This window comes from Excalfactoria chinensis, chromosome 8 (assembly GCF_039878825.1).
Source record: "Excalfactoria chinensis isolate bCotChi1 chromosome 8, bCotChi1.hap2, whole genome shotgun sequence".
NCBI lineage: Eukaryota > Metazoa > Chordata > Aves > Galliformes > Phasianidae > Excalfactoria > Excalfactoria chinensis.
In genome coordinates, this window is record NC_092832.1 from 24,691,236 (window position 1) to 24,714,066 (window position 22,831).

General features: G+C 42.5%; 1 protein-coding gene across 13 annotated transcripts in view; it reads left to right on the forward strand.

The window, feature by feature from the left end:
- The window catches only part of FGGY (FGGY carbohydrate kinase domain containing), a 273,209-nt gene that overhangs the window by 26,816 nt on the left and 223,562 nt on the right, over positions 1-22,831 (forward strand). For 8 of the 13 annotated variants that reach the window (XM_072343867.1, XM_072343865.1, XM_072343861.1 and 5 more), the window contains exon 2: positions 10,059-10,130. Coding sequence is in view for 7 of the 13 variants with exons in the window: in XM_072343860.1 (XP_072199961.1) it covers positions 10,059-10,130 (72 nt within the window). In the remaining 6 variants the exon portion in view is untranslated. Of the gene's footprint in view, positions 1-1,729; positions 1,876-3,586; positions 3,699-10,057; positions 10,131-22,831 lie in introns of those variants that run through there. The other 5 variants (XM_072343863.1, XM_072343868.1, XM_072343862.1 and 2 more) reach the window with 4 other exon arrangements.

Consider the following 22,831-nt stretch of genomic DNA (forward strand, 5'->3'; position numbering starts at 1 on the left):
CTCTTGCTATGAAAGGCAGATTCTCTGACCAGCATTATGCAGGTTTTGATTTATAAAGTTCTCTAATAGATCAATATGAGATTGACTGCGGCAATCAGATAATCTGAATAATTAAATGGCTTTTCAGAGACAAATTAAAATTTCTTGTACATACTCCATCCATCTAAATTATATTTGGTGTCCAGGAATAAATAGGTTGAGTGGTTTGTTTCGGGCCTGTATCACAAGTGCTTTTAGCTTATTTCTGGATCATTAGAAAAAATAAATGGTAGGTTTCTACTGTTTCTATATTGGAAGTGGTGCTTGCGGAAGGAGAGTGCTTGCTTGCACGCAGGATATGTGTGTTTTTTTAAGCTTAGATGTCATAGAATCAACATTAGTTATTCTTATACATGCTCCTCTTCATTTGCTTGCTTTTGACCCCCTTTGTGCTTTCCAACACGATACCTGCTACACTGCCGCATGAGGTAAGACTGAGAATCCACAGACCTTCTCCTCAGCTTCCCTTTTTGATGAGCTGCTATAGAGCACGTCTGCCCTGCTGAGGGAGGGGAGAGTTGGCCGGGTCAAAAGGAGCAAGTGTATTTCTTTTATTTTCTGTATCAGCGCGTGGTGAAAGAGGCCAGGGGTGCAAGGGCACTGTGAGCTGAGTTTCCTCAGGTGTTCCTCAAGGTGTGTTCTCAGGGCCAGTTCAACTCCACCTCAGCCTGCAGTGTAAGAGGTGTGGCAGAGCCGCCACATCGTCCACCCCCGGCTTCCGGCCCCACGGCCGCTCCTTCTGCTCTTTGCCCTCACCAGGGCTCACGTGGCCCTGTGGGATCCAGGAACTGCATCTGGCTGAGAGCTGAAGTTAAATAGTCATCTTTGGGGGTCCAAGGGAAAGCTGTGAACACACAGGAGGTCTCTGAGCTTGATGTGAAGAACCCTGAATCCAGATCTGTAAGACAAGACAGAACACTCGGTCCTGAGCTAGCGTTTGCCCATGAAAAGGGTTCCTCGGAACTACAAGCACTGTAAATGAATATCGTGTCCATCTCCTCCACCCTCAATTAGTCATCGCATAACCAAGCTACATGCGTTTAGTCCTTTTCATCTTTCTTCTTGTCAAGCCCTTTAGCCTGTCCCCCTCACCTACTCATCCCACCAATCATTTTAATTAATCTCTGAATTTCTTTGAAACTACTACTTTGTGGAATGGAGGAAAATGAGTAGGTTACAGAGACAAGATTGTGAATGATGGAGGTGGGGCAAAGTTAGGAGTCTTTGCAAGACCTGTTGGGTTACCTCGGGGGCAGGACAGCAATGCAGGATGTAAACAGAGAGAGTATAGAAGTGAGGGAGGAACCTCTAAAAACACTTGTTGTTTTTTTTCCATTTTATTAAGAATACTGTTGGGAGCATTTCAAACCTTGGATGCTTAATGTGAAGCAAAAAATGAGTGAAAGATGTAATATGATTGTCTCTAAAGGTACTTTTTCCCATTCCTCGCTAGCTTTATGGAGGCTTTGAGTTATCACTGCAGTTATTCAGAAATACATTTTCAGATGATTAATGAACTTTTTGTTATTTCAGCGGCTCTATTTGCATAATTTTTGATGAAGAACCTGGTTAGCTCCATTATTTAGAGATGAAGAGACCCCAGGGTATTGCTTCCCTTGAAATTTCAGGGCATTACAAATCAAAGTATCACACTGTTAATGCCTCTGCATTCATTATTTCTGTGCCACAGCATATCCAGTGTTCTGAGAAATGGAGAGTTGGGCAAAGTTCCTATCCTGTGGATCTTACACTTAAACAATCCCCAACACATGACCAGGGCTGGCAGAAAGGCAGCTGATCTGCAGTGGGAGCCCAAAGAGTGAAGTGAGTTGGAAGGTAAGCTGTACAGGAGGCACTGAGGACATGTGACATATGGGAAGCAGACGGCAGCGCTGGGTTGTGGGCTAGCAGTATGAAACAAATTAACATACAAATAGAAGCATGCTAACGCTGAGTGCTGGGGAGGCAGATGAGCACCTTTGAAAAGATATTTACTGTGTTTGAGGACAAAGATCCCAACAGAAGTGTGCATTTTTTCAGATACAACCAAGGCACATTTTCACTGTGCAGAAATGAAACGAGCGTTCTGGCATTATGGTATTTTGATAAACCTTTATTAAAGTAAGCAGGAGCAACAAAATGCATTGACTTACGTTGCCAGTTGTGACCAAATACCTCAGAATAACCAGATTTAACGGGATTTAACTACTGGGAGCCGTTGGTAAAAATATTTGACTTTTCATTAGTGCCTCAGAATGGATAACAAATGCCTGGCTTTTTAATTAATGAGCAATCTGGCATCTTGTCAAGTTGACACCTCACTCTGTCTTAGCAGCTGTTGGAACAGTAGGTTCCTGGTAACCTGGGATAAAGCAGTGCTTGCAACAGGAGAAGGAAAGGAAGCAAGTCAGCATGACACCAAAAATGCCTTGTATAGAGCACCACAGAGCATAGGAATTTCCAATGAGAAATCAAGCTCCCCTTCCCTAACCTACGAGTTCAGGCTTGCATGGACACCGAGTTTCTGTTGCTGACTATCACCAGTGGTTGGTGGCTGACAGATGTAAGGACTCCTGTGTGAATTTGAGTGATGTTTTTTGGTTCTGACAATGGTAGCAATAAACAGAGAAAGCATTGAACAGTGAAAGTAGGTCCTGCAGGTTGCTCCTTCCCAGGGATTATAGTGGCAGAGCCTGTGGGGAAGTTTACTAGTGCCTGCTCATGTCATTCAAATGGAAACATTCCCTCTGGATGACAGTCATTTGAGTTGGAGTCACGGTGTGGGAGCAGTTAGGGTTGCCAAACAGCTAAGGCAGACACTGCAGGGAGGAAAGGGCACACAGGAGGAAAGGTAGGACAATACCTGAAAACACAAGCAGAGTTAAAGACTTCAGCTGTGGGGGAGATGGTGCTAAACTGCTACTCTTCCTCAGACTCATCTGATGAATAATAAGCAGCTAGATCTCTGAGCACAGCTGACATATCACACACTGACTTTATAGCTGCTTCCCACTGGATCAGGCAACCCTGTCCCCACTTGAAGTAGACATGTCCTGGTCTTGTCCACAGCAGCTCCTCAGGGCTTCTGCAGGAGAAGAATTAGGCCACTTGAAATGCTGAAAATTGCACTTTCTGCCTCTTCATAAAAAATAGTGTGCAGTCACTGACGCTGCAGTACCTCTACCTTCCCTCATTTCAGACAGGAGGCAGAGATGGAAAATTCTGTCCAGGTAATATTGATCCTTACCTGTGTTCATTGTATTTACAGTGGCTTCAGGAGCACAGCTCACGCATATGCTGGAGAAAATACTGCATGAACAGCAGGCAGTACATTTGGCAGACACGTTGGTCAGCTCGCAGGACTGTTACACAGTCTGTTGAGAACATATGAAACATATAAAAAGCCATAATATTTGAATATATTAGAAACAAGCTCATGAGATCAAGGAAAATTTTGAGGATAAAAGGACAACAATAAAGCAAAGGCCTGAGGGCTGTGATGGATGCTAATTGAAATTCAGCTGTTTTTTCGGCTGTTTTTTTTCAGGGAACATAACTAGAAAGATATTCCAGAAAGGACTGCATGGCATTTAGAGCTCTGGGTACCAGCTGTAATCTGCACATACTTGCAGAGACTTCTGCTAAGGCTGTGGGCTCAGGTGAGTCACATGAGAGAGGTTAAGCACACATATTGTAAGAGCTAATGGTACAACATTCTATATAGGCATGTTTGGTGCTGATGTTTTCCAGCCATTGCATTCCTTACAGTCAGTGCAGGAAAAGATGTGTGGCTGGCAAATCTGCAAGCCCGGGCAAAGATATTTTGGGTGTGGATGCGTACAGCATGTTGCCAAGTGCTTCAAATAGGCATTTGTGTCAAAGATCTGAGGTCAATTCAATGATAGCCAATTTCAGCCTTGGATGATTTGATAAATATTAATAAGAACAGTAGTGTATTTCACATTTATGTTTTTGGCCTGCAATGCACCCGCCTAACCCTAACATTAGCGGTTGGGAATATATATCCAATTCAAGGCAACCAAAAGAATTTACAAGGTGAAGCAAAAATATGTTCACCTCTTTAATGTCACCTCACAAGTATAATGGGAAGTAATTTTATTTTCTGTGTGCCAGTGGAGAAAAAGCAGGAGAACGGAGTAAACTCAAATGGGATATGACCACAACCTGCCCTGCTTCTGCCTCCCCACTGGATGACCTTAAGTCACTTTGGCATTTCTCTGGCTTGGTTTGCTTGCCTTTAAAATGGTCATTACTGAAGTAGTAGTAAAGTGTGAAGATCCCCTTCCTATGGAGAAAAAAAATGCTATGCAAGTAGTATGATCTACTTTTCTTTCTAAAAATGCAATAAGGAAATAGGTTCAGATAAGGAATGGAGTTTCATCTGGAAGAATACCTAGGACTAATTTATTGGTATGAAATATTTGTTGCTGGCCCTGTTTGCTTTTAGGATATCAACTATTGACATTTTTATTAATTCATCAGCCTTGTAATGCATTTAGAATGTGTAGAGCATATACTGGCACTGAGATTTATGCCATTTTCACTCTCTGGTCACTCTGATATTTTGCCCAAGTATCTTCCTGCAGCTGCTAGGGACTTTTTTTTGGGTGGTGGGGGGAAGGGAAGGGATGGGGGAAGGCAGAGGAGGCGAGGAGGTGTGCGAGGTGTCTATATAAATATATATATATATATATATATATACTTTCCCCACTGTCAGAGGTTCTGACAATGATTTGGAGTTGTTAATGTCAAAAGTTTGTGTAGGAGAAGGTATTGCTTTTCAGTTTCCCAGAAGGGGGAAGTTGAGGCACAGTTCTCAACACCTTCCCAAAATCACACAGACCGTTTCTTTGAATACAGAGTTTTGATACTTAGTCCAGAACTTTGACAAGAAGATACCACATGAAACACAGGAGCTCTTCTGCATTTCACACCCCTTGGGGAAGAGAGTGAGTTCAACAGCCACTCCCTGCTCGCATGACAGGGCATTGCTGTGAAGGTGAGGCTTACCGTCCCCTTGGACACTCCGCCCAGCAAATCTGCCCCTAAGCTTTCTTGCATGCTTTTACATATATCTATGTTTTAAATTGCACAGCAACAATTTTGAGGAAAACCAAGGAGCAGATGTAAATCAGCACAATTTACTGTGTTGTTAGCTCCACAAGTGCTTTCGGCCTGCACTGCTGACAAAGGAGGCAGTCCTGCCCTCTTCCTGCTCCCACGCTGTCCCCTCCCTTGCTCTGACACAACCATGAGGTGAAGTGCTTTGGGAAATACATCCAGTTCAAATCTTAGCCCAGCAAAAAGCCTGAATGGTTGGGGAAGGAGAAATTTACTTCTTTTCCGAGTGTCACCGGCATATGTTCGATTAAAGTCCTTGTGGAACCACTGTGTTGGTGCAGTTCCCTGGTCTGTGAGAGCCAGGAGCTTCACTAGTCTGTCTCAGCAGCTCTTGGCTAAAGGAGAATTGCGCTGCATCTGGAAACTCAATCAAGCTGCTTTCAAAACCTTTCATTCATAGTGGTCCGCAGTTGGTTCTTAGTGCACCTTTCCTATAGGCAGTAGAGCTCCATGAGCCTGTCAACATTGTAGTCAAACAAAGACTCCTCTCAAGACTTTGTGTTGTGTAAATAAACCTTGTGCGTAGCAGGGTGTCACTGAGTTAATGTAAAGCCTGAAAAGGGGAGGGCGTGGGAGCAGCATGCCAGTGTTAACTTTTCTGCGCAGGATTGCAACAGGATTGCAACAGCCCAGCCTATCTGAGCCGCCGCACGTACTGTAAACATGTCTCTGCACTTGAATTTGATAGGGGTGGTGATAGAGCAATATACCTTTCTGGGAAGTGGTAATGGACAGCAAGCTTTCATTTTAAGGAAATTCTGCATTAACAGTAGCAGTTGTCTTGCTGGCGTGCTGATTCCATGCATGTGGTCCACAGAACAGACAAACAAAGACAATATTAAGTGACAGCACTCACCAGCAGGTTAAAGTCTCAGGGTAAGGAGGAGAAATGCAGAAAATCCCATAAACAATAGTAGTTATGCTTTTGAATCTGTGGTAGCTTTGAGCACTTTTTTTTTGCTTCTCACAGCTCAGTAACCAGGGCACAACTGACAGCAATAACCACGCTGGTAAAAATACGCAATTGTTTTTTTGAACCAAACAGCGTTTCATATGCAAAGCTGTGTATATAAGTGTGCCCAGGGTGCTTTTTGGGGGCCTCATGGGAAGTTTTGCAAAGAGTTAACCTACCTTTTCTAAAGTTTTATCAAGCTTTGATGATAGTTGCAAAATCCTCTGTTGCTTCTTCTAGGCTTACTTTTCCTTTTTTCCCCTCACAAAGGGTGATACAAACCCTAAGAAAAGTTTCAGGAGAGCCTCCTGTTCCCCCACACCCTTTTCTAATCCTTTCCCCTCCCCCAAACACTGTGAGCTCTCAAAAAATATTTGAGTATCCTGGGGATTAAAAACAGTGTCTTTAATTTGTGTTTGTCTTGTAATAGCTCTGATTGTCACTGCCTTGTCCTCCCCTTTGCTGGGAGTACATGTGAGCACTCCTATGCTATTTATGCCCTTGCTGTCAGGTTCAGTAAGCAGTTTCTTAGTAGGGCACCTTTCCACATAAAGATGTTTCCAGTTCTTGTCTTACCTCTCTCTTCCTCCATGTGCAGTGTCTCAATAGAGCATAGCAGAGAGCAACAGAGCTGAGTATCAGCGGTGTCAGTATCTCCTAGCTGGTAAATGGAAATTAACTCCAGAACCTCACAGATCCACTGGCAGCTGCATACAGGGCACGTTATAAGTGTTCCAGTTATGCAGGTTTTGCGTAGTGCCTATTTTAAGTTTAGGCATTTTGTTATTACAGGACCTGTTGAGGTTTAGGACTGTAGTACGCCAATGCACCTCTTAGGTAATACTGAAAAGGTAGAGGTAATCTGTTTAAGGATTACCTATGGAAATTGGAGTATCGACAAAGAGAATTGAAATTACATGTTAATCATAATAATTGCTCCGAAGACAAACTGGCAAGCAGCCGGCTAGAGGTTAGAAATGTAGCTGGTTTTATACCGCAGATCCTAAACCGTACTGCTGGTGCAATCTTGTGTTTACACAGTGAGTGACAGCCCCCACTTTGAGTCGTAGCATGAAGGATTTCCCCTTCCTGAATGGGTAAAGGTGAGTAAAATTTCCCAGTGCATAAAAGCATGTTGCAGAAGTGGCCAGATTTTCAGTTTTGAATTAGAAGAGATACTTTCATTTTCAGTATCTCCATTAGTGCTGCTTTTTGCAAGACCAGGAGTGTGATCTCCTGTATCTGAGCCAAAATTCCAACCTAAGCAGAATGTACTCATCTAAATTTCCCTTTTGGTTTCATTTGGACAAGATATTCTTTGGTGTAGAGTTGCTGTGTACTGTTACAGCAGTTGCTGTGTTGGGAGCTTGGGAATGTGCTCACATGGAAGAGGTTACGTAAAAACCTAGACCATAATAATCTCAGAGAAACCCCCGAGTGTGGTGATTAAGAAGACAAAGCGATTAGGGGAAACACATCAAAGAGTCTCTGTGAGAGTCCGAAAAGGAAAAATACTGATTATATTTGTTTTGATTCTGTCTTACATGAAGTAAAAGATGTGTGGTGTGTCCTGGGTCACCACCCTAAGGGGTGTGTACTTAAAGACAACAGAATCAGGCTCCAAGACTTGTATGTGGTTTATTTTGGTTGCAGGGCTGGGAAGATAAGATACCATTGTGCCATCTACATAGTGGTGCTATCAATCTGATAGATTATACTTTCCGTACACCTCTGACCACCTCACCTGCCCTCTGCCCACTAATCTGTTTCTAACAGGATAACTCCCAGCTTTCTGGCCTTTTAGAAACTTTCAGCTGTGATTTATTTAAACGGTCGCAGAAATGTTTTTCTTCTCCAAATGTGTAATTCTTTGTGATGAAAGCAGCCAGAAGCATGAGATGGGTAGCACTGATTACTAGAGCTATTGTGCTAGCTCAGGCTCAATAAATTGTGAATCTTAGGGGCTAAAGTTGTTTAGAATTCCATCCAGGGTCTGGGAATAAGAGTAGATACTTATTGATTGATAGCCTTGTTGTTCACACTCCACCAGGTTCAAAACCTGTTATTTTAGAACAATGTTAGATTCATTTGAATAAGTTTATTAGACTTGGTCTGCCCTGGGAACCGGGTTAGGAAAAGATCTGAGCTAATGAAATATGCAAAATGTGGTTTTTGGGCTCTTCTTTAATGTGGAAAGGAGAAGAAAGGTTTTAGTTGGCTACAGCAAATCCAGTAAGGGAACTGTTTACTTAAGACTCTCACAGTTATTTTTCATGTGCGTTTTCAGAGCTTTTCAGCTGGATTTACTTCATGTAGACTAGCGTATTAAACAATATTGTTTACTTGTTTTTCTGTTCACATTCTGACTTAAATAGTCACAGTTGTTTTCTTTCTGGGAGACTGGTATAGCAGATCTCAGAAACCTATTGGAAAATAACTGAGCGCAACGCTGGAAATGGAGGAATATAAAATATAATCCCAGTTTTGGTAGGAGTATTGCATCTGGGTATATTTTCCCGTGTGTAAAATGATATGGCAGTAAGACTATTACAGATTCTTGATGACCAGGCTTGCATACACTTGAGTGATGCAGCCATCCTTAGAAAATGGAAGTCAACCAAACCCTTGTTCTATCCTACTGCAAATATCATCTCTCTTCCCAAGTGCTCATCTGTATCGAAAAACATACCAAATCTATATCTGAAGATGACGGATAAGGAGCTCCCAGACATCTTAGAAGTTCCAGTGCTTCCCTGGCTACCTCATGTCGATAGTCAATTTTAGGATTTCATATTAAGAAAAATACTGGCAACAGTGCATATTATTTTCTTACATAAACAAAAAGAGATTGAATAAAAAATCAAGGTACAGGAACATATTCTCTTGGTTCTAATTAGGTGATATATTGACTTTGCTGGTTATGCATATTTGGCTTTGGCCTTTTAGAACACTCCCAAGTTTGAGTCCAAGCTTCTGATGTTGTCTTGTACTTTTTGTTATGAGTTTTTGTGAGTGTAAACAAGGCTGCTTGGAGCAAAATGTTCTAGGTGAAAGATCCTTGCGTTTTTCTAATATTCTTCTGTCATCTTGATTTGATGATGTGGTGTAAAATCTACCTGTTTGCACAACTAATTTGGGACTCTGGAGAGTAAAAGGTGAGAGACAGAATAGAGAAATGAGTGGAGACAGCAGTGTTGTCATTTAAAACTTGAAGGCTGTCAGACATTGCACATTAGATAGGTTGATTTTTGTCCAGACCAGGACTCTAATCTGTTTTCCCTTCTTAAAAGAAAGACTGAGAAGAATCACTGTTTATGTTAGCGTTTAGGGTTGATCTGGTAGTCAGAAAACCTCAGATATGTTTGGAAAGCAAACAGGGGCGCAGTGGCAAAAGCAGTGGTGGCAAATGCTGGTGGTTTCTGTTTTAGTTTATTTTCCTTAACAGCAAAACTAAAAATGTGATGTTGATTTATACTCAGTAATATTGATTCCTATATTATTACAGCTATGTAATCTGGAGTCTAGCATGGCTTATAAACACCCAAAATGGAAGGACCTTAATAGTTATGAGTGTCGAATATTTTTTTTTCCTGTGTACTCTGCCCTACCTTTGTTATTCAGCACATGATGCTGCATTAATGAAAGCAGCACTTCTGAATTTCTCATCATTACGTTCTTCCAGCAATGATGCTGGATGGGAAACCAGTGTCTATAGGAAACCTTCTTAAGTTTTTGAAGTTTTTTTTCCATCTAGAAAAATTTGATAGAGAAAGGCTGATGCTGTAAGTATTCATTCCACTAACGGTCTCGTTTTGATTGCTCTCTTAGCAGGTTGCAGAGTCGCAGTTTGATTGAGATTTGATATGTACTGAATCCAAACACTGCATGCTTTTTTTAAACTTACCATTTCTCTATCTGTGTTTAGGATGCTTAATCGAAGTGGTGGCCCAGGAGCAGAGTGTTCAGTCTCCAGCGACTCCGATGAGAAGTGCAGTGGGTAAGCACTGTTAAAAACCAGGTGCCTAAGTTTGAAAATGTTGATCCAAATCACATTATTAGAAGTAGTAGGGAAATGTCATGACTTACTGAGATTAAACAAAGACCTGCTTAGAATCTTGTGACTTCAGCTCATAAATGGACTTCATCACTCATTACAGCTGCATAAACAAATGTGTGTGCTATATATATGCATGTTTTGTTTTTGGAAGTTGTTATTAAAATCCCTTCAGAGGTGGGTGTTTTTTTAATTGAACCTAATGAGCCAATGTCCCCCAGTTCTGGAGCAATGCCTCGTGTACCTGCACAGCATAGAACTGTTATGGATTATAAGGGAATAGTTTGCCTGCTTTTCTCCCTTTCTGGCAGCTGAACTGCTTTGGCAAGCAGGTCATCTTAAAGGAGGAATTTACAATATGAAACCTGCTGTCAAAACTTTTATTCCTTTTATGAAAGTAGCCTTAACCTAATGCTCATTTAGAGCTGTAGAAATGTACTCCCAGCCCCATCTGCAATTGGAGTATGTCCTACATGATGTCTCAGCTCCTACTGAATAAGTTTATTATGTATCTGGATATTTTTCAGCTGGTTACTGTAACTTTTCCTGCTGTCTGTGTATTTGTTTCTCCTGATGGGCCTCACACAAAGAATCCTAGAAACCAGTACCCTGTGATTATCCATGTGTAATTAGTACTTCATCCATGTTTTCTTGCCAGTGTGTTGCAAGTGGGATGTGGCAAGATTAAGCAAAGTTTTGGTTTCCCTGCTGAGACTATTACCTGAAGGCACTAATGATGACAGTGGTTCATGATGTACAACAGGTGCTTGTCATCTGTGGCTTTAAAATGTGGCATAGATAAAAAACTATTAAATCATTCAAGTATCTCTGGGTTAAAGTATACGATATTTGGTTAAAAATTACATTGCTTAGTGTGTTGAAGCAGGCAGTTATTAAAGATTCAACTTGAGAAACCAAGAAGGCAAAATACACGGGTCATTCCTTGAACTCCAACTTGCCATTTCATGCTCTGAACTGGGATTATTCCTAGGTGGGCAGCTCCAACTTTACTTGCAGCCTCCTCTTTTTGCTTGTGAAAGCTGGGAAGGAAAATACAAAGAACAACACGGGACAAACTTGTGGTTGGGGCTCTTATCTATATATCCTGTATAGATGGATTTGGCCTGAATTGGATTACTTTGTTTTACTCCCCAGAAAGATAAAACTCATAATAATAAAAAGATGTGATTTAAAATGAATAAACCCCAAATCTCTTTGCTTTTCTGTCTAGTAGCATTAATTTTTAGGCAACTAAGAAGGAGTCCTAATGGTATATGATGCTAAAACTTGCTTAAACAACCTGCTGAATGTGTGAGGCTGTGAGTATCCCGCTCCTTCTGTTAAGAGTAAAGAAAATCCAGTTGCTCATCACCTCTGAAAATCTGCCCTCTTATTTAGGTAGTTAAAAAGACTCCTGACGCACTCCAAAATGTTGCCTTGAACGCCTTAAAATGTCACATTAAAATCACGTACAGTTCACCCACAAACCATCTGGCTTTGCAGATCTGAAAACGATTAATTAAGCTTCTTGCCTTCCTAATAAGGCCTATTGGAGGTGCCGCATGGCCAGCAGCGGGTCTGCAGTGTGCAGAATGACTGTGGCTGAGGGTCCCTGTGGCCAGTGGCTGGCCAAGCCTTGCCACACCTTGCTGTGCTACCTAGCAGGGCTCTATCAGCAGGCTGGACAAATACCTGTGTTTGTCCTTAAAAGGCTGCTGCGGGAGCCCTGTTCCTGCCCCAGCGCTTCCTGCCTCTGCTCAGCCACACTCCTAAAAAGGCAGTTCCTTGCTCCCGCTTCCCACAGCCCAGCTCCCAGGGGAGGACAGCCCTCCTAGGTCTGGCGGTTCACTTACAATGAAATCCTTCCTTATGAGTTTTGCCGTTGCTTCTCGAGGAAGCCATTGTGTTTACAAGCACTGCTGGGGTTATCCTCTCCTCGGTGAATAATGGAAAGTATAACAGAGTGCAGTGCCTGAGCCTGCAAGCCTCCCAGCACAGGCACGTTTCTGCAGCAGCGTGCAGCCCGGAGGGTTCTGCGCAGGGAAGGAGATGCACTGTGGGAAGCAGTTCAGAGCTGTAGTCTTGAAAGAGTATTAGGTTATGGTTTTATAATAGAAAGTAGTCAGCAGCAATATGAGCTCAAAGCAATTCATGTCCTTTTTCTTCCCTCCCCTGGCTGCCATTCCTGCGCTGCCTCTTTGGTTGTGCTCGCACAGCTCTTTGTGGGGCCATGCTGTGTTGTTTTTGGTTTGATTTGTTCTGAAAGCCAGAAAAGCATTTTCTGCTCAGCTTGATAGTGTGGCTTCACAAAAAGTTGTGCCAATAGTAACTGAGTGAAGGACAGGAAAGAGGGGCAGCAGGATTTGGTTACTAACATGCCGTGCTCTTCCTAACACGAAGCCATAGCTACTGTATGCACCTTCTGCAGAAAAACTCCCCAGATGCTGAATGTTTTATTAGATATTTCTACAGATTTAATTGAACGGTTCTGAAGGATCTGATTATTGGTTTATTTATTTCACATGCCAAGTTACAGGCTTAGTTACAGTCTGGAAGGTTTTTAAGGACAAGTTCTTTACTGAAGCCAGATTTTGGGAAAGGCTTGAATATACCAATTGAGAAGGGGCTTTGCACGGCCTTTTTTCTTTTTATTAAATTAACAAATCATCCTGGCTTCATTTGAAATAATGACGAAGAGTATTTTTCAAACTTAAGATCTGTGAAATTCTGACATGTGCAGTGCTCTCATTTCAGAAAGGGACTTAAAATAATTCACTTCCAAGAGGGTTGTTTGGGAAAGGCCAGCACCAGCGGTCCCTCTCACTGTGCTCTTCAGGGCACGTGGGACGTTGGGGCGCAGCTCATGGAGGCTGAACGCAATGTACTCAGGCGCAGCAGTTTGTCTCTTCAGAGCCACATACTTCCTTCGTTTATCAGGCTGCTCCTGGCAATTCTGTTCAACCTTTAGACTTTATGGCCTCTCTCAGGATGTAGCATTGGTTCCCTAATATCTCTTCTCTTGTCTTTTGCCAAGTTTCCAGCAGGCAGTGAGGCCGTGACAAGCAGGGTCGCAGGTGTTAAGGGAAGTCAGCAGCACAAACAGTTATTGTTAGAAAATCGGATTCCACACTTACAAGGATGAAATGTTGCTTTTCTCATTCCTATCTTTTCTTTTTCTGAGATTACAAGGGATTTCATACCTCATTTTCCTTTTACACCAGCGCTAGGTTAGCCCCCATGGATTAAGTAGGTGAGGTTTAACAGTACTGATGGTGTGGATAAAAGTAATGGCAGTGACACACAGTGTTAGCTGAGGTTTGTTGTGTATTTTCTAGTATTGCCTTTATACCTGGTACTTGTAGTGTAAAATATGGTAAAACTCATTATCCATGTGTTTGGATGTTAGTTAATGGGAAGAACATAGGAACATGGGAAGAAACAGATCAGACAATAAGGAAGAAGGTGATTAGAGAGAAACGTTGATCGAACAATAAGGAAGAGGGTGATTGACTGTTGTTCCCATGCAGTGGGAGGCGGCATGTCTGACTAGCAGCTATGGAATTTGATAATTTGGCAGAAGAAAAACACGTACAGCTATAGGTGTGGGGCTGCCTGCTGACAGCGGTCCCAATATACAGCTTATGCGAGATTTGAACGTTGTATGTTGTTGGGAAGATGCACACATGAGTGAGAGGACTGCTGGAAGCACAGCTGTTAATCTGAGCTCAGAAAGTGACTGTGTGTTCTTAAAGTGAGCAGTAATTTTGGTGCAGAGTGACTTGTCTCCCATACAGTGTTACTAAGGGAGACTAAGTTGTCCAGATCTTATCAGTTTCAGAACGCTTTTGAACTTTAGACAAGTTCTTTATGTACACAAAGCATTTTGATGCGGCAGGGTTATGATCAGTCTGAACCAGCAGCCCCATCTCATGCTTGGTAGCACCATTCACTACCCCTCATTGTGTTGCTTTTCTTAGTCTACGATGTAACAGCTCTGCGTGGGGCTCTCACTAGTCCTTGTTTATGTACAAATTTGTAACAGAGCAACTCTTGTCAGTTTTTGCGTTGTTAATACTTTTATAGACTGTTCCAGCTGTGTTCCTTTGTGTGAACACAGAGTAAAATCAAGGACATATTCCCCTTCCAATATGTGATCTAAGTAGAATTTTACTAGTGTAAATCTACCCAACTTAAGAGATTTTACTGATTTAACCTTACTGATAAAACAGATAGAATGTCTGAATGTTTTGAAGGGGAAATTTAGAGAAGCAGGAGCCCTTTCAATCACACAGGTACTCTGAAGTCCAGCTGTCCAATTATAACCCATGTTTTAGCCCTGAATGCAGTCTCAGCACTTTGTTTTCTAATAACCAGTATCCACTTGATGCAGTAAGACCTGTGGAAAAAAGTGACTGAAGGTATCTTTGAATTTTCCCTTTAACCACAAGAGGAATGCAAGTGAAGTTCTGATAAGGCAGGATAAAGCACACTGCAGAACAAGCTGATGTTGTTATAGCCATGCATATTAAAGGTAATCAGTGATTAGAAAAGGGACCTTTATCAGGAAACGTTAAGGAACCTTTTACAAATAGATTATTACTTCCTGGGATGGGCTCTGTACACAGCTTATAGGAAGCTAAAATGTTAGTGCTACTGTCTTTGGTTAATAAGCATATTCATTTTTGTAGTAAGTGTGTTTTCATAGAATCAGAGAATAGAATGACTTGGGTTGGAAGGGACCCCAAGGAAGCTCCAACCCCCCCACCACAGGCAGGACCACCAACCTCTACATTTAATACCAGCCCAGGCAGCCCAGGGCCCCATCCAACGTGGCCTTGAACACCTCCAGGGATGGACGGGGCATCCACAGCCTCTCCGGGCAGTCTGTTCCAGCACCTCACCACTTTATCTATGAAGATCTTCCCCCTCTGTTGATGCAATCAATACAAGCACATGTATTATGATCTGTCAATGTCAGTCCTACTTAAGAAAACCAAACTTTCACAATTTAGAATCAACCATCACAGCACAGTTTTCTTGTTGGTCCTTTAATGTAGTAGCCTTTAAACAGCTGCTCAGATAGGAATGGCACTTTGCATGTAAGGCCATGCTGGCTACAGAAGACACAGAGGATCTGGGTTTTTTTCACAGGCCTTAAAAGTAACTTGTGGTAATACTGATAGAGTTTACCAAAAAGGCATTTTCTAGGGCTCTGCTCAGAAGAAGAGGGTACAGCTTTCTTTTGTCCCACCTTCAGTTGTCTTTATTGCAGTTTATAGCCCAGCTTTTAATGGTACTAACCAGAAATACCTTGAAGTACTGGGCTGTAAACTACAGCAGACAAGCAGCTGTTGTGCAAGCTCTTTGCTTCTTGTGGTGAGGATGGGAACCTTAAAAATTGGGTAGGGTCGAGGGCAGGAAATGGGAGCCATTACGACTGTTCCAAGGAAGTGGTTCCTCTCATGAATCACAGTCCTGGTTTCTCCATTCTGTGTGGGAGTGGTGTCCTGTCCTGATGGCTCTGCCACTGGGGAGAAGAGAGAAGGAGGCTGTTCCACCAGCATCACTCCTCAGACTGCTGTCGTCTGGGCAGCTGGAGCAAGGGAGAATGTGGATGGATGAAGTACTCTTAAGCTTTTACGCAACATGAATTAAGTATTGCATTCCACTGCCGGTCAGATGATGACCAGAGAGTGACAAGGAGTGCTGTCCTTTACTGAAGGGGTTTGACCAAATGCCACAAACACCTGGGTTATCCTGTAGAGAACAAAATCTGCTATTGTGTGAGACAACCAGGGCTGCCAAGTCTTGCCCACCCCTCCCCCGACTTTTTTTTCCTTCTGCCATGAGTCACACACAGGCTCTGGCAGTGCCTGGAGCCAGTCTCACAGTAGCACAGGAACCTCTTACCCTCACTTGTTCTCCAGTCCTTCCCAGAGGAAACCTGCTGTGTAGGCCCCTGCTCCCTTTCTTGCTGCATCAAGTTGCTGCCACACCTCAGTTTCTTCAGGCCTTCTAGTCACGGCACCATTGGCTTACTCATAACTGATACAGACATCAAACTCAAGCAGTCTGTCCTCTGCTTGTCAAACTCTGTGGCTTCTGCAGGCTTTTTCAGTGCTGGAATGTCTATGTGCTTTGTCTAGTTTAAAGCCTTGCCCAGGAGCTTTTTGTGCCCATTCTCAGGAAGGGAAGGCATAGAATGTGAAAGATCCTGGCAGTTGAGCTTTCTGTTGTTTATCCTTTCAAAGCCCACTCATAACGGTGGACTAGGTGATTCTGGGGGTCTTTTCCAACCTTGGTGATAAATCCCCAAGATTCATTACAGGCCTGCTGTGGCAGTACCAGCAGTGGCTGTGTGTTGGTAGCACAGGTCTCCTGTTTGCAGTTTGGAAGGCAGTGGGTGCACACAGTGGATGACTTGCAGAAAGGACAGACCTTTGTCCCTCACGTTGTTGTCTTTACACTGATTGAATGCATCTTCTTCCGTCTCTGAAGCAAATGTACACTGGCATGGATGAAAGAAGAGCCAGCCTCAATCATAAAAAGCAAGCTGTTCTGAAAGAACTGGGTGTTTTAAAGAGAGTCTTTTACCTGCCTGGATCCTGTATCCTCATAGAAAACCTGACATAGCACAGAGAATCCGCTAGAGGTATAAGCAAGCAGAGATACATGATCTGCACAGAGATGATTTCTGGGTTTTATAGAGAAGCTCTGCTTCTATTTCTAAACTTACTGCTGCTCTGCTTTGCTGCATTTTCACTAACATACAGCCAAACAGAACTGAATGGTAAACTGGGTGCTTCTCCAGATGTGGTTACAGGGAAGGATATATGCAAGCTACCAGGAACTCTCTGGGGTCAACTGAAGTCTCCTGGGTGAAAGAATTGGACTTAATTCTCAGAAAGGGGCAGTGAAGGAAGATCCACAGTGTGTATGTAGGAGATCAGCTATTTGTTCTTTTGTTAAAAACAAAATAGTCTGTAAAGTCACGAGAAAAGTGCTGCAAGTTCTTGTTGTTATTTTTAATGTAACAGTACCCTATTCCTGGCTGAGAAATATCCACGAGGTGACAGGTGGATGTAGATGGAGCATTAGGAAACACAGAGGTTAGATCAGGCCACTGATATCAGGAACTGAACAAGAGCTGAGGCTAGGATTCCTAGTGAACCTTCAATTAGATAGTCAAGCTAATGAAAGGGAGGCTTAACCTTAAAGATATCCTCTTCCTAGTGGCGTCTTGTGTTCCTGCTGCCAAGGCTTGTGGTGATCTGCAAGTGCAGTCTTAATTAAAGGAGTGTATACAACTCAGCCATCTATCCAGTATCACTGAAGCTACACAGTGCACACAGGCTGAATTAGCATTTCTGATTAACCTCTGCTTTTTGCACAGATGTTCCAAGGTGTTAATCCTTATGTTAGTGTAATGAGCTGGAAAAGCTTTGGGTTGAAATCCAAGCGGCATCCAAAAAACAACCGATGTTTTTGTCATTATCTTGACTGGCAGACAGAACCCAACTTGGTTTGATTATTAAGTAAGAAGTGTACTCAGGCTGACAGCTTGTACATTGTGTTTTATCTTTAGAAAGAACTTTTACGGTCCCTAGTTATAAGCTTCAAAAATAGCATAGGTTTATAACTGAAGGGCTGGCAGATGTTTAGCTGTTGCAGATAAAAGCGAGGTTTAAATACAATTATTAATTTCACATGCTGCTATCATGGAAAGCAGTGAATAAGTGTGGAAGACCGATGCATTACAGTTGGCTTTTACGGATACTGGAACCCTAACAAATTGTTTATATGTCTGCTGCTTTTTCATTGTAACTCTTTGTAATGCGTCCAGTGACTACAGTGACACACTTAGATAGAAGAGCTGATCTACTGAAGCATTACCCTAGAAATGAACTCCACTAATCAACTGCTCATGACTCCAACAGATGTTTCTGTTTTTCTGACAATTGAAACCTCATGTTCTGCTATATCTTTAAAATATATTTTTTTCCTTTCATATGAGCAGCAAATGCCCCGTTCCACGTGTGAGCTTCAAAAACTTGTCACATGATACCAGGAACAAATTGTTAAGTCGGTCAGCAAAGTTAAGGCTTGAACTGGTGGTCCACTGAAGTCAAATGGGCCTTAAAAGCTGGAGGAGTGGTGTACGAAACTACCGTACTGTGGTTTTGTTGTAAATGCCAGTACTCCGTTTCAGCCTCTTCTATGAAATTTGGCAATGTTAGTTGAACTCAGATCAAAACTCTTTTTTTCAAAGGCTGAATCGTTTTAGGATGTGGAGATAAAGTTAAGTGATCTATCTGAGGATATGAGTCTTGTGCTCCTCAAACCGCAAAAACGGGATGAGAATTGTTTATATGATGTTATATAAGGACTTATCTCCTGAGGCAGGTCAGAATGGGTAAATTTTCAGACATAGTTGAAATACAAAACAAATGTGAATGATTTTCTATTTACTTTGATTTGTGTAGCCTGTTGCATTAAACTTACCACTCCGGGTTTATTCTTATTGATAAGTGCATCATTGATCAATCAATATCTTCGTGTGATCTGGGCAGAAGGAAAAATAATGTCAGTGGAAATAATGATATATTGTCACCCCACAAAGATGCAGCTTGCTCTGCTGTCAGCAAAGTCAGAACTACTTAGTGTAAATGAGCCACCTGTTAAAAGAGTACAATGGAACAATTAGAACTGCAGGCAGTGGAGACACCCTTTGAGATTACAGCAATTCATTTGCAAACCATTTTTCTGTTAGCAGTGAGCAAGTCACCATGAGCTTTCCCCTGCCCCCAGCCACCCACACTTGGCTGATTCAGTAGCCGTGGAGTAGCAGGGTTGAATAGGCAAGGAAAGACCAGGAAGCTTATTAGTATTCACACTTTGTTTGCCAAGCAAGATCCTGACCAAATGTGGGGTACCTTAACCAGGACTTGTTCTTTTACCCTTTCCCAAGGTAAATACATTTACTTGCTGCTGTTGCTGGACTTGATGGTCATGATAAACACAAGTACAAAGAGCAGAGTGAGTTGCAAGCTGTTTGATTAAGTGAGAGGAATAAAGGTGAAAATGAAAGTATGGGATACATTGACTGCTGCCACTGTTGGGATGCTAGGCTGTCTGAAACGTTTCTGTCGATGCCAGGAATTTTGTAGTAAAAAGGCATCTGGTTGATGAATGGGCCTAACTACATTGCTATCAGAAGCATATGTATCAGTGTTTCAATTACAAAACTGCAGAGGTAGGATTTAATCAGTTAAGGATATGGGAACTGGGGAGCTCATAAAAGGTGAATAACAAAGCCAGCAGATGATCCTCATTAGAGCATGTTCACAGACTGATCAGAGTGGGAGGAGAGGAATCATTAAGGGAAAGAATCCTCTAAGCCAAGGGATGACAGGTCTTTGAGAAGAGCTTGATTAGAAGTGCTGGAGTTGGCTGACAAGTCATGGAGAGTGAAGAGTGAAGAGTATTGACTTGAAACTTTGGCAAGTGCCTTTTCATGCTGTGAAGAGACAAGTATGGGAAAAGAAGTGATGAACAGAGAAGAGTTAAGGCATGGAGAAAATCAAGCCAGTCAGTAATAGAAAAGAACAGTAAAAGTAGGGAGAAAGACTGAAACTGGACAAGGTGTCACTGAAGTTAATTGGAAAGAGCAGATGTAAGATCACTTTGTAGTGACCCTTTTGTAGCAGTTGCTTCTCAGATTGGCCTGCCAGTTGGTGATTGAGATGTTCTGTTGCCCGCTGAAATAAGTGAAAAGATTCCAAGTGGTGTTGGTAGTGCTGGGTCAGTCTATAGCTGATAGAAAAAACAACAACCAGAAGATGCATTGTCAGGCTAAAATAAGCGTTGCCCTACCCATTATGAGGAGACAATAGTCAGTAAACCAAGGCCAGCTTTGTCTGGAACCCTGATTAAGGAGCTCTCTTAGATCTTTGGAATGGTGTAAGAAAGCTCTGTTACCCTTTGCCCCGCTTCCAGGCTTGTGGCAAGGGAGATGCAGAGATTTCTCTTTCCAGGGAGGATTTCCAAAAGACTTAACTCTGCTGTGTGATACACTTGTAGTGGTCTTGTGTGTGTTTGTGTGTACGTACTGATCCCAGCGAGAGGGCAGTGATGGCAGATGTACTCTGTCAGGAGCTGGCCACAGCTGTGGTACTACCCTGGGGAGTTCAGTCCCTGGGGATGTTCAGTCTGGCACTCCCCGGCACCTCGTCCATGAGCTCGCTCCCATTCACAGTGCCAGCAGTGAGTAGTCATCTGCAGGCTGCACGCCCACGGAGCACATCAGGAAGGAAACGGCTGGTCTCTAAAAGGCAGGAGTGTTTTGAGAGGAAAAAAATAAAAAAGCAAGCAGCAGGCAGCCTGTGTACCAATTCCTCCCGGACTGAAGGAATCCTTTGCCCTGTGATTCATGCTGAGCTGTCCAGTCCATCCGGCAGCAGCCGTGTCAGGCAGCCACCCACTTTTAACTGGGTGCTGCTGCTGCTGGCACAGGAGCCTGCAGCGTTTCAGGATTCTTTTGTTAGTCAGAGCGCTGGCACTTCCTTTGGCATTTGTTGGTCTGCAGGAAGGCTTGTGTTCAAGTAAAGGCTTTTTTGTTGTTGTTGTTGTTGCTTTGTTATTATTTTGTTCATTTACACATTTGGACCCTGAAGGTTTGATTCAGACGTCTTCCTTGCTCTCCACTTCCTGTAGGTCAAAGTCTCTGTTTTCTGATGATTAGCCAATACCGGCTGTTCTGGCAATGAAGATGTCTCAAATCAATCCTATCCTGTCTGGCTCTCAAATCAATCCTATCCTGTCTGGCTTTCCAGGAAGAGCCACCCCTCCCCTCTCCCTCCACAACCCCTGTCATCCAAGATTGAAATTTATCAGAGCTGCTGTGAGCAGGAAATTAGCTCCTTTACAACTTGTTCTCCACCGCTTCTCATTCATTTTATTGTTTTAACATTTTCCAGAAAATAAGGCAGAAAACAAACCCGCTTCCTCTTCAGAAAAGTTAACCTGTGAAATGCTTATTTCCCTGGCAGGCCGCTGCTTATCTTTATAGCAGTATCACGAGATTAAAATTGGTTAAAGCTGAACCGAGATAAAGAATAAAACACTGGAAAACATTTAGTCATCCTTTAGCATCCTGAAGATAAGAATTTGTGCATATAGGCATCAAAGGGGTAATGAGTGCCAAGGGAGGGATTGGCTCAGGAAAAATGGAGCGAAGGGTGCTACCTACAGGCTTAGGAATGTGCCTATGAGGAACTTACTTGGAGTTCTGGGTCTTTGACACCTATGATAAATTGGTTTTTCTGAGGAGCTGAGCACCTGCTAATTCCATCCATGGGAAACTCTCGTTGGAATTGGGAACAGAAAGGTGTCTTTTAGCTTATTTTATGTGTGTCTTTTAATGTATGTGTATTCATGTGTTCTGTGTGCCTTTCCAATGGCAGCACTGGAAGATTTTTTCTTGAGATATGTAGAAGGAAAAGACTGTCTTAATTAATATCAGACATTTTGGTGCTATTCAGCATTAAAAATAAATGCCTGCCCTGCCAGAAGTAAATTTGGCAATTGTGTGCTCCCTGCTGCAGGAAAACAATGTCTCTCTTCAGAGCTCAGAACCAAGCTTTGGCAGTGAAATGAGGACCAATGTCCATTGATCTCAATGGAAAATCTATTATTAGAAAGATTGCTGTGACCACATCCTGCCATCATTTTGTACTGAGAACCACCACTGAGGTCAGCAGGATTTTTGTGCAAATATTTATGGCAGGATATGGCCCACTTCAGGGCATTCTGAGGGCTGAGAAGCACTCGGATGAATTGTTCCTTCTTCTTGTTGATCCTATCGGTCTGCTAAAATCTGATCCACAAACACTTCAAAATCCCACCATCTAAGTTGATGTTGACTGAAACTGAGTAGCTCAGTTTGTGCTCTTTGAAATCAGACATGAGGCAAGAGTCTGGCATTGCACAATGTCCTGACTGGTTTTACTGTGCCTTGAACACTGAATGGGTTGCATCCTTCTAGCATCTCAAGAAAGCAGCAAAGACTAAGTTGCTGCCGTGTCAGACAGACCTGTGGCTACAGCAAGTGAAAACTGTTGGTAATTGGGTAACTCAAGATTTTCGTATTCAGCAAATGCTTTGCATATGTGACTAGTGCAGCTAATTTCCTGCTTGCCAAAGTCAGTTCTATCAGTGCTTATTGGAACCACGAGCTCGGATAGTAAAGGGAACACACTCTCATTTATTCTTTTGATATGGGGAATAAATGAATTCTTTTCAGCTTACTGTACATCCGTGTTTTCACTGGACAGCAAAAAACTGTGTCACTGACTCATTGTTTGATCTTGGGTAAATCATCTAATCCAGCCTACCCCAGTACCCTTGTGTACATAAATAATGTAATGACTCTCATCTGTCTGTACAAACCGTTAGATTAACTTCATTTTATATAGTTCTAGCTTTCATTTAGCCTTTTCCGGCATGCTTTGTTGGGGAATGGAGGCTTGTACCTGAGTCAATCCAAAAGGTTTTGTATCCTCATGTGTGTGCTGAATGCATCAGTATTATTATAATATTATTATCACAAGTTTTTGCAGTTTATGTGAATAATTCTATTATAGCTA